General features: G+C 39.4%; 1 protein-coding gene across 1 annotated transcript; it reads left to right on the forward strand.

The window, feature by feature from the left end:
* Nucleotides 1-602: 602 nt before the first annotated feature.
* LOC137892894 (neuropilin and tolloid-like protein 1) lies at nt 603-12194 on the forward strand. The gene is made up of 10 exons (XM_068738309.1): nt 603-630; nt 877-942; nt 1626-1760; nt 1863-2111; nt 6691-6732; nt 6963-7090; nt 8211-8439; nt 9928-10041; nt 10132-10276; nt 11595-12194. The coding sequence occupies exons 1-10, from the start codon at nt 603-605 to the stop codon at nt 12136-12138; spliced, it is 1680 nt and encodes a 559-aa protein (XP_068594410.1). The 3' UTR covers nt 12139-12194.
* Nucleotides 12195-12353: the final 159 nt, after the last annotated feature.

Raw genomic sequence — 12353 nt, forward strand, 5'->3', positions numbered from 1 at the left:
CTGCTTAGTGAACACGTGGAGTTTAAACGGTGTTTTTCGTGACTGCTTGCCAGTTTAACTCTGGACAAAATGGTTCAAGAGAAGTCAAACTTCAGTGTTTGGAAATAGAAAAAACAAATGAAGCAGGTTTACCTGGTCGCTGCTTCAATGCAGCGCATCTTCTGTCATCTTTTATAGCCCCGAAAACAACCAGCTGTTGCTCCGTGAAACATCTGGATAAAGTTGTAAAGCCGTTGGATGCGCGTCACGGAGCGCAGCAGCGCCGTAGAAACAGCCTCGGCCCAGTTTGAACGGGACCGTATATCTTCTGAGAGGATTAATGCAGCCTAAAGGTGGGGCAAAAATTGCGAAGGTTTGTAGAGTAATCCTTTGAGCTTCCGGGGAGTCAGTAAGAGAGAGAGAGAGAGAGAGAGAGAGAGAGAGAGAGAGAGAGAGAGAGAGAGAGAGAGAGAGAGAGAGAGAGAGAGAGATGGGAATGTCGAACTCTCTGTGGCGCATGTTGTGAGGGACTGATGGACACTTTTCCCCAAGGAAGAGACATTTGATTGAAACTATTTAATGGCAATATTTGTGACTGAGCTCCTCATCCTCAGGGAACAGAAATGGTGCACAAACTTCTGCTGCCCATCGGTGAGTTTACAGCTTTGGATCCTATTTCATAATGTTTCATAATGTAGGCAAATTGTAGACATGTTAACTTCCTTGCCTAAGGAAAATAATAATTTTAAGCATTTGTTTATAATCCTGTTTTTATGGTGTACGTGCTTCCTGATGTATTATCGTATGTCGTAGGTTCTTAGAAGAAGAAGTTTAAGCAGATTTCTGACAAATACAAAAAAATATATCTTAATTTTCAATTATCTTCTCTTCTCCCAGCTTTAGCAGCAAGCCTCATCTCACCTGAGCTGTCAGGTGCCTCTGCTACCAAAATAAAAGCGCAAGGTAAATCATCGCATCCGGAGTCACTGCTCATTCTTCATTATTAACTGTTCTAAGACTCGGTTATAGCACATCAGTACAGAACAGTGCTAAACAACTGTTATGGAGTAGCCTACTTTTTAAAAATATTTCTCATTTTTACTTTGTGGAGAAAAAAAATATGACTGGAATGTGGTTCAGAATAGAATATCCGAATATGATTAGCATTATTTCACTTTTTACTTTTTTCTATAGACAACACAACTAAAAGATTAATGGGGGGGGGGGGGGGGGGGTAATCAAATATGAAAATAATCAGTGTGAGTAAATATCATCTCACAAAAAGCAATATTAACACATCAAATCAGATCAAACCCTAAGTTCATCGTTAACACGTATCCAATAACAGAAATATTTTATCACCAGTTTGCTAAACATGGAATTTAGCTTCCCGGTTTTTGATTGTGCCTTTTTCCTTGGTATATAGATTCCCACAATTTAAAAAAGGGAAGCTAACTTAGCTTTGTGACGCTAACAAGAACAGGAGTTTGATTAAAAACCCACTTATTTAAACTGTACACAATAAAAAAATATATAATATTAAAGTGTGCAAAAACCAATCCAAGAAACGACAAATACAAAGAGCTGTACAGCTGGTGTTGTGCTGGACACTTTCATCTGCCTGTTGTCCGGTGCTTTTCCAGCAGTGAAGAACAACTCGGGTGTGACACCAGCAGGGCAGTGTGGGGCCTGGGTGAAGGAGCCTGAGGGGGGGTATTTCACCTCTCCCAACTACCCTGAGAAATACCCTCCTGAGAGGGAATGTGTCTACATCATAGAAGGTGAGGCTTTCTCACTTGTCATTTCTAGCCTCTACTCACTGTCTACTCCCTGCTGATTTTAATCTCACCATGTCCTCAACCTCTCTACTCCCCTTGCTGAAGCCTCTCCCCGACAGTGCATTGACTTGTTCTTCGATGACAAGTATTCCATCGAGCCGTCCTGGGAGTGTAAGTTCGACCACATTGAGGTCCGTGATGGGCCATTTGGTTTCTCTCCCATCCTCGGTCGCTTCTGCGGGCAGGAAAGCCCAGCATACGTCCGCTCCAGTGGGAGGTACCTTTATATCAAATTTGTGGCTGATGGTGAACTGGAGGCCATCGGTTTCTCTGCCCGGTACAACTTCACGCAAGGTGAGTGATGGACAATAGGGTAAACGGTAGGCGTACAAATTAATCTACCAGTAATGCGTGCTTATACTGTATAAAATTACAGGTTGCCATTGCGGGAAAAGTTTGTTGAATGTGCCCATGTCTGTTGGAGACATCTGTGTTGGCACCTGTGCTCATTCATCGCAGTGGTGTCATTGAAATGAATGATGGAGCAACGTATTTTTAGACAGTGTTAATGTCGTCTTGAACATGGCCTTTAAGCTGCATTAATCAGTATTTTTATATTAACTATGGATAACATGACTATGTTTAAGGGTTTTCTTGTAGTGATGAACCAAACTATCACCTGGCTCTGCAGCTGTAGTGTTTTAGCATCTTTCAGCTCATTGTTTTGTTTTCACAATCCGCAACTTTACAGTTTTAGTCACTCCTAAACTTGATGTTTATAAAAGAAAAGCTCTGATAAATCCACAGTACACTTCCTGCCCAGTATTACAGACAGGCAAAGTGAGAAACTAGATAGTGAAGGTAGCGGCGCATTAAGCTGCTAAAGAGACAGATATTTCCCTGAGTAGTTGGTGGAGACCAAAACAGACCTGGAGGGAGAGCGAATATTGAAGTTACATTCATCAGAAGGACACAAAAACAGCCAAAAATGAAAGCTTGTGTTGCTCTGTGTGTGAAGACATTTGCCACAGAGTCGCTTTAGCTTGTAACTCAAATCTCTACATAACTAATGCATGCATAGGTCCTTTCTGTGCACGTTGGAATTTGGGCCTGTGAAAAATTTGCCCTTGCAGGATTAATAACGTATATTTTCTTCTTCTTCTTAACCAAACTACTTCTACTAAGAAGAACTAAAGGTTTGTTGTGACCTCTAACCTTTGCCAAAGCGGTTTTAATTCAAGCGTAAAGGAAAATAGTGTATCCAATTTCTTCTGTGGTCACAAAATCTAATTTATGGAGGAACGTAATATTTAATCTGAAAAGGTTTTTTTTCAAAATCATAATCTGTAATCCATCCAGAGTCTGTCCTCATTTGACAAAATTTGCATACAAATTCCAGTAGGTATAGATAATCTGACCTGCCATTTCATTGTCACTTAAGGGGACATATCGTGCTTGTTTTCAGGTTCATACTTGTAATTCTGGTTTCCACTAGAACATATTTGCATGCTTTAATGTAAAAAAAACATAACATAACAGATACATAACATGTTTTTCATACTGTCTGACTAAATATACCTGTACACCTGCTCTGTTTTAGCTCCTGTCTCTTTAAGTCGCCCCCCTGAAAAAGCCCATTCTGCACTGATTGGCTAGCGAGAAAAAAATGGTGCACCTTAGCAAAGGTAGTTCTCATGGTGTGTGTGGAGACACTAAGATAGGGGACAGTATTCTAGTGAGCCGACATGTGACATAGAAGCCAAATCTGATTGGCTTGTTGAATCACACGTTTTCTGATCGAGGCAGCACACACAAAAAACTGTCTGGGTTGCCTTTCTTTCACAGTTTGAGGGTTGTAGGCTCTCCTGATACCCAATAAGCACTGAGTTTCTCATGATATGTCCCATTTAATTAATTTATTTAGAGAATGAACAATAATGAATGAACAACAAATAGTTAATTTATTTATTTGATCTTATTATAAATTTGAATCGCTGAAAAAAAATATGGAACCAAGTCAGTGTGTCAAAATAAAAACTTTTTCCAAAGTGTTGAATTTTTGGGTAGTTCTATGTGAAATAAAAGTATTGAATAGTTAAGTTGTCACGGGTACTAATCGCTTGGTAAAGGTGGGTAATGACTGTGGTCATGCTTTTAAAAAGACAGCGTTGGCAGATGTTTTGTTGATTAATCCATCCACCCCGACCTACCCTTTGTCGCGCTAACGTCACATGTCGTTTTGTGCGTAATTTAGCATTTCTGCTATATTGTTGATCTCGTATCATACCAGCTGCCACTCTGGCTGGCTGGCAGGGTTGATCTTGGAGTATTACTACGACTCTAAGCCCTTCAACTCCTGTCCTTGGTGCTCTCTCCCAATTCACCACCATGCAGTGAGTTTCACATTGTTGAATGCTGCATTGCCAAAACTGGCTGCCTCTTTTACACAGTCCCTCTCCTTTCTGTCTTCGCCCCCTTTCGGTCGGGTCTTGTATTCTAATTAAAACACACGTTGACACACAATTGCATATGATATCAAAAAAAGTTACATATTGTAACTTTGATATTGCTCTGGTGGCACGCTGCTGGAAACGTACTCTCATTTTCATTTGTAGTGCAGACACAGCAGCTGCAGCTGACGAAGAGGAGAGGAGGGGAGCATGTATGCGAATACACGCACATACACACACGGGCACTGGTTCCCTCAGTCACACACACACACACACACACACACACACAAGTTAATGAAAGCTTGTCTTCAGGGGAATACAGCTTGTCAGCGCTGAGCCGCAGTAGCAGCTTAAGAGAGTCCAAGGCAGAGGCTTCATTAGCAGCAGATTTTATAGGCCACCTACACTGACGGGGGCAAAGATTAATCTGCATCCATCCAGCCATCCAACCGTGTTTCTTTCTTTCTTTCTTCTAAACATGATTGACCCTCTGTATATTATCATTTAATTCCACAAGGGATGCTCCAGTTTTAGACTAGAGTCCTGTGAGTCCATCCCACACATTTTAAGTTGCTGGGGGGGGGGGGGGGGGGCTTATGTTGTTTGCCTGTAGTGGGCTCAGTGCAATGTTTCTGCAAATATCAGACACCATTTTTTTTTTTGCTTCACAAATTTCTACAGGGCATCTTACCTTCCAGTGTTAACAATTTACTCAGCATACTTAAGCATTTACATTTTTGGAGAAATGCTTGGACATTAACAATTATCCAAGGGAAAAAACCTGGCATTGCCAACTCTTTTCGACTGGCAGGTAACCCTAACCCTAACTCATTCAATCATTTGATTCGAGCCGGATCAAATGATTGGATGGGCTTAATACAGTCTTGTGACAGCCACAGATTCTTTCTCTTTTTTTGACGGAACATTTATATATTAATATAAATATATAATATTAATATAATATTAAAAAAATATATTAATAATAATAATAATGAATAATAAGCTAAATGCTTTTAATGTCTAATGTTGGCTAGTTTGGACATTTTAAACACATTGTGCAACAACTACTGAATGCTATCATTACTTACACTTTAGCATTACATTACATTACATTACAGTCATTTAGCAGACGCTTTTATCCAAAGTGACTTACAATAAGTGCATTAACTTAGCAGAGACTCCTATTGTTATTGCATGTCCAGTTTATGCTCACATCTGTGTGTGCGCTTGTAATTTAGCAGAACCTAAATATATAACCTAGTCATAGGTTTGTAAGTTTGTTGTTATTTGCATCCTCTAGAAAATTAAACATCCAATAGTCAATAATATATATGTTTGTACCACACACCTTCATCAAGCTGAATCATTTTAAGATATTTAGAACGGATCAACCATCCTATATCTTACAGGGTATAAAGCCTGTGGGAGTGGCATTGTTGCGCTCACACACTTATATTTAGGAATGATTGTGAATAATGTGGACAAGGCTGAAGCAGAGGCAGGGCTAAGAAACATGAAAGGATTAATAAGAGTCCTTTTTTCCGATTGGAGTCCATCAACTGCTCTTTTATATCACAGCTACTGACCAATGTGTTGCATTACTAATGATACAAATTGAAGATGTGGGAAATTATTGTTTTAAAATAAACAAATAAACTCACTCTCCATTCCACGCTGTGTTCTTTAAAGCACATTTACTTTCTTGTATTTGATTGGGTGTCAATTGTATATGGTGTATTATTTGGTATTTAATTGAGTTTCTTTGAAGTGTCCCCTCACCCAATGTCAAACTAAGTGTCTTCAGGAGAATTTAGAAAACAAAAAAGAAGTGATATTTTTATCACCAGGTTGCCACTGCTGGTGGGGCCTAATCCGTCCCGAACTAAACCGGTATATCAGGATTTATAATCCACCTCGCAAGTAGATTCATCAGCACAAAGGTTTAGAGCACAATTTCTCTTCCCTGTCGCATGCTGTGAGACAGAGAAAATAAATAGTGTGTGTTTTTCTTTTTTTGATGAAGGGCATCTGGGGAGTTTAAATGAGAGCAGGGGGAATGCACTGGTACATAGATTATGTGTAAGCCTTGACCAGCTGTGATTTTGTTTTGCAATATGTCTTTAATATTATCATTTTCATTCTGTGGTATTTTTCGGGCACTGGATTATTTTTCTCTATTCTCAGACTAAATGTATTGCGGTGAATATTGCATGCACGCATTTCGAATACTTCAGCGAAGGTTCACATATTTTGAGAAATTAGCAGTTTTAAATAACATCCAGGTTCAAATCAATATAAAGAGATCACATTTGGTTCTCACCCTTATCAATAACAATGTGAGAAGCATTTTATGTTCCATATACTGTATGTCGAGTACGAGTTTGAAATTGTTTCATTTTCATGTGACCCCCTGATTGTGGAGAGACTTGAGTAAATGTTCCAAAGATTTATTTGTTTGTGAAAATATTATGTTCTGCTTTTAGATCCGGAGTTCAACGGGCTTGGGGAACTGCCAGCTCTGCCATGTGAGTATTTAATTTATGTTATTATGTTACAATGTCCTAATAGACCTGCTGCAGGTTAAATGCAGATACTGCTAACTGTGGATAACAGTAACAGCTATATGTCTTCATACAGATGTTGACCTACATTTATATTATGTGACTAAGTCCTCATTTTTGCTGAAGGGATAATATTGAGCAAACCATTTTTTACAATTTCACATTGATAAACACAAAAATGTTGTTATCCACAGTTTGTGAGTTTGAGCTGAGCGGTCCGGAAGGCTTTGTGGAATCTACCCAGATAGCCGGGGAGGGCCGGGCGCTGCCGACTGAGGCTGTGGACTGCAGGTGGTACATCAAGGCTCCACCAAGATCAAGGGTCTGTATATGTCAAACTGTTGTTGGTGTTGTTATGCGGTGGTGGTGTGACATAAATGTTTGTTAAATTTGATTTTAAGTGGTTGGACAGGGGGAGGTTGGACCAAAAGCACTTTCAACACATTCATTTCAAAGAATTCAAACAAGTAATTAAATGCCATTTTGTCCTTCTCACAACAATAACAAAAAAACATTTTCCCCCCAATTTTCAGCCTCTCATGAGTCCATGAGTAGTTCCAACGCATTCCCTGTATCATATATTATGTACTTACAATTTTTCAATCTTCTGCTCAAATGTTGCTAAAATGATAACATATGAGCAATACAATTAATGAGGGATAATTTGGGTGTCACTGTGTTAACAAGTGAGTATAGGTGAACTGACCCTTCGTTAAGTCTTGCCCCTCAAACACAGACTGGCCAATCATAGCATAGCATCGGCCAGCTCTGACCAGGGTCCGACAACAATCCGGCTCTGCTCCGTAGATTGTCATGCAACTGTTTAACATTTTCTTTATTTTCAAGCTGGTATAGTGCATTTAAAGTTGGTCAAGTTAGTCAAACATTGATCCTTGAAGGAAGATAACTTACGTTTCTCAAACGCTACTTTAAGCACATCATTAACTAGCGTTAGCACGTCTATTCTACGCTAGCTACGGAAGGTATACTGAATGTCAACACATGCTGCTTTAGCCTTATAATGATTATAACAGTAAATAAAGACCTACCAGGCTTTAAGTTGACAGGAACTTAATTTCATTGTCCTCTGTCTCGATCGCCAGGTAATGTTTTGGTTCACTTTTACACTGTAATCTGTAGGCTTTAGCTTCTATTTTCATCTATTTATCCTGTTTTTGCTGATGAATCAGTTTGACATCCTGCATGGATATATCTTTAAAACGCATATTGTAAGATCCTTCTGTCTGCTTCTCTCAGAAATCACTTTTTCAAAAATGAGATTATTTATTCAGGGAGTGCAGTTAGTGACAGTGTGGCTCCATGGTAGCTCTGACAGGTTGATGGCTGTAGCAGCAGGGGGGCGGGGCTTATCGAAGGGTGAATTGGCTGTTGTAAAAAATGTGAAATACTCCTTTAAAAAGCCTTCTGCTTTTTACCCACAGATCTACATGCGCTTTCTAGAGTATGAGATGCACAACTCAAATGAGTGCAAGCGGAACTTCGTTGCCATCTACGACGGCAGCAGCTCGGTTGAGCACCTGAAGAATAAGTTCTGCTCCACAGTGGCCAACGATGTCATGCTGGTCTCCTCTGTGGGCGTGGTGAGACTGTGGGCAGATGAGGGAAGCAGGAAGAGCAAATTCAGGATCCTCTTTACAACTTTCCATGAGCGTGAGTAAATCTCCATTTATCTGTAAGCTCTCTTTTACAGGTGCACACCAGTGGCATTTCGGTTACTTCTCTATATTATAGTTGTCTTCAACATTAAAAATGTCATTAAAAATATTCTTGAAAAGGGTTATTTAGGACATGTATTGGTCCAATTTAAAAAAATGCACCATATTCTTTCACGGGGCATGGCTAGCGATTTACAACGCAAATAATGAATGACTGTTATAGTTGTTTTGATAGGTAAAGATGTTCATCAGATCAAGTCAGCTTCAGTTACTTTTTTTTTAATTCACATTAAATCAAGAATGTAAAGATCAAAGCCTTCATTACATTTTGAAGCAATTTCCAAATATATTGCTGCATTAATCAATAGTCTGTAATAACTATGGATCAAATGGCTAATGCAATGTGAATTGCTTTGAATTGGTTGTTATAATTAATTGTTTGGTTTAACAGCCTGCAGGCTGGTCATCAACCATGCCTCAGCAAAATAACTTTGGCGAACAGACACAATTTGTGACTAGCTGTTGAACATAACGGAGCATTTCAAAAAGCCATTATTTATTACTTACCTCAGATGATGGAGACTAAAAGCCTTTCCTCGCCAGTGCAAGGCAAAAATGTAGTTCGGGAATACAGCATATCTGCAAATACACACACCAGTTCTGGTTTGTCTGTTTGTCCACTCAACACAACCAAAACCTATCCAGACAGAGAATGTTAAGAAGCTAACATTAGCTTTTGTGGCTAGCCCCGTTCCGTGAACCAACATATAACTTTAGCATGTCAGCAACATTACCATCTTAATTGTATCCCAGCTGATAGGTGATCTCCAGCTATATACTGATCTTTAATCGTTCTTACATTTCCAAAACACCAATAGTCTAAAAAACAATGCCATTGGGCAGAGAGCCCATTTGTCCGACGGTCCATTAATTCAGAAAATTAAAGACCATTGCTACTAAAATTCATACTCTCCGTGCAACAGAAGCACATGAATAATTATTATCCAAAATGACTGCAAATTTTTTTACGACATTAATTACAACAAAGGATTTCATGGTCAAACATATGTGGAAATCCGCTGAAATCAAAGAAAGATTTTCCCCAGCAAGTTCTACGTGTGCAGGCATTCATAGGAAACCATAAAATCAGTTTTTATAAATTTTCAGACAAAAATCTGTGCTTGGTGTGAAAGCAACTTTATAAAGTGACAATGTCAATGTGTGGTGTGTTTTTAACTTGCTGCATCCCCTTGGCCAAGCTAAATTAAAAAAAAAAAAAAAGCAATATTGGAAAATGTCCTACTTCCATTTGGTGGTAATGTCTTTAACAGAATGGTAAACAGCAATATACACTTCTGCACAAGGATGAAATATTACATAACATTACAGTACACAAGCAAATTGAACCACTGAATATCATCTATATATAGCTATAATTCAGTCTGTGTGTACAGCTGCATGACTCTTGCCTTTTGTCTTTCAGCTCCATGTGAAGGGGAAACTTTCTTTTGCCATAGCAACATGTGCATCAACCACACCCTGGTCTGCAATGGTATCCAGAACTGTGTTTACCCATGGGACGAGAATCACTGCAAAGGTACCCTGACACAAAGGCTGGGAAAGCAGCCATACGTCAGCTGCGGCTGAACACATGAGTTATTCTTGTCTGTGTTATCTCCCTAACTAGAAAAGAGGAAAGCCAGTATCCTGGACACGCTGGATAACACTAACATCACTATCATTGGAGTAACCTGTGGCCTGGTTGTCATCCTGCTCATCATCTCTGTCATCATCCAGGTCAAACAACCACGTAAGAAATACATCATCCGCAGGTGAGATTTCATTCCTACAGCGAATCTCCATACAAAATGTCATATTTTTGGCAAGCTACTCAAGATGGGGGGGAAAAAACATTCTGCACTAATCCATATATTTACAGAGACAATATGGTCAGCGGTGGAAAATAAGCAAGTACATTTAGTCAAGCACTGTACTTTATAACAATTTTGGCATACATATAATCTTGACTATTTCCATTCTATGCTGCTTTACACTTCTACTCCACCATACTTCAGTGGGAAATGTACTTTTTTACTTCACTACATTTATTTTCATTCATAGTTACTTTGCAGATTCAGATTTTTAAAGAAATATGTAATCAACTAATACTTTATTATGTATTATGTTAGCTTAAGCTAACACAGCAGTATATAAAGATAAACACATAAACGCATCAATAATAATATCCAATAATATAATGTATATTATTCTGAGCCATTCTGCGTAGAGTACTTTTACTTTCAGCATATTTTGATGCTAATATTTCTATACTTTTACTACTTTTACTGAAGTAAAATCTGAATGCAGGTCTTTTAACTTTAAACAGTATTTATACATTGTAGTATAACTAATTTTACTTGTAAAGAGTAAGAGATCTGATTACTACTTCCACCACTGCTAATGATTACGTGTAAAGTAAAAGGGGCCACTTGTAGTGGCAATCTCTTCTGTAAGTTCTCTTTAGTTCTTAGCTTCATCTTATCATGGCAACTTTTTGCAAACAAATTTAGGTCACATTTATGTCAATGTTGTATTTGAACTTTTTCCACTCTCCCGATATAGCAAAAACAACATTAATGCACCTTTAAAAATGTATATAAACGTCTTTGATAACTTGCAGACAAAAGCTTGACCTCAACCTTCTGGTGCCACCGTAACTATTTCCTATAAAACAATAACTAAAGGGCCAATTTATTTAGTTCTTATTGTGTAAAAAAAATAATGGAATTGATGCCGATATGAAACATATTTTTGAGTCATAAAAATATGTTTTAAAAAATTTGGGAGCCTGCTATTTCAACTATTACAGCTATTTTAAGCAGATTTTTTGGCTAGATTTCATGAGATGCTGCTGCATTTAAACTCAGTAAAAAGTGGTTTGTTAAAATCGAAATCCTTTCGAGTGCAGTTCAGAAAGTGCATGAGTGCACAAATCACAGGCCTGTAGAGCTAACTATACATTTTGTTAGTGTCTAGACTCTAGACACTTAAAATCAGATTTAGTTGTGTTTAGCTGCATCATATATGTGTGTGTGTGTGTGTGTGTGTGTGTGTGTGTGTGTGTGTGTCTGTGTCTCTTCTTTTCCACAGAGATGACTTTGACCCGGCCCTCCTCCACCCTGGCTTTGAGCCCCCTCACTACGAGCTCTGCACTCTGCGTCGCGCCCCGTCCGGCGACCTGACCGACGCCGCCATGGCCGAGGACTACGAGAAGCTCCACAAGCTCCGCCGCTCCTCCTCCAAGTGCATACGCGACCACCACTGCGGCTCCTTTCAGGGAAGCGTGCACGGCAGCGTCCACGGCAGCCGCAGCAACCTGAGCGTGAGGGACGCCACCATCGCGGCTGACGGGGGGGCTTTCTCGCCACCGCCACTGCCGCCGACGATGGTGGGCCAGCAGTCACCGCGCCTCTCCCACCACACCACGCCGACGGGACGAAGGAGCATCCTGGTGATGAAGCACAGCTATTCTCAGGACGGGGCGGAGGGGTACAGGGCTGAGGAGGAGGAGGAGGATTCGTTGGTGGATGATGGTCCCACCACCAGCCAGCACCACATGCTCCACCACCATATCCACAGAGGCACATCAGGGCTGGACCACGCTGTCCACCGCACACTGTCTAATGACTTCTAATAGAAGGCGACAAATTAATATATGGGTGAAAAGAAGTCATCACCTTGATTATTTAACTGGGCATGTGACAACCCTGACTTTATATATATATATATATATCTATATATCTATATATCTATATATCTATCTATATATATATATATATATATATATATATATATATATATATATATATTTATATATATCTATATATATTTCAGTTTGACTTATAGTAA

The sequence above is a fragment of the Cebidichthys violaceus genome, unplaced genomic scaffold (genome assembly GCF_023349555.1).
Source record: "Cebidichthys violaceus isolate CVI_PGR_0920_01 unplaced genomic scaffold, fCebVio1.0.p SCAF_8, whole genome shotgun sequence".
Taxonomy (NCBI): domain Eukaryota; kingdom Metazoa; phylum Chordata; class Actinopteri; order Perciformes; family Stichaeidae; genus Cebidichthys; species Cebidichthys violaceus.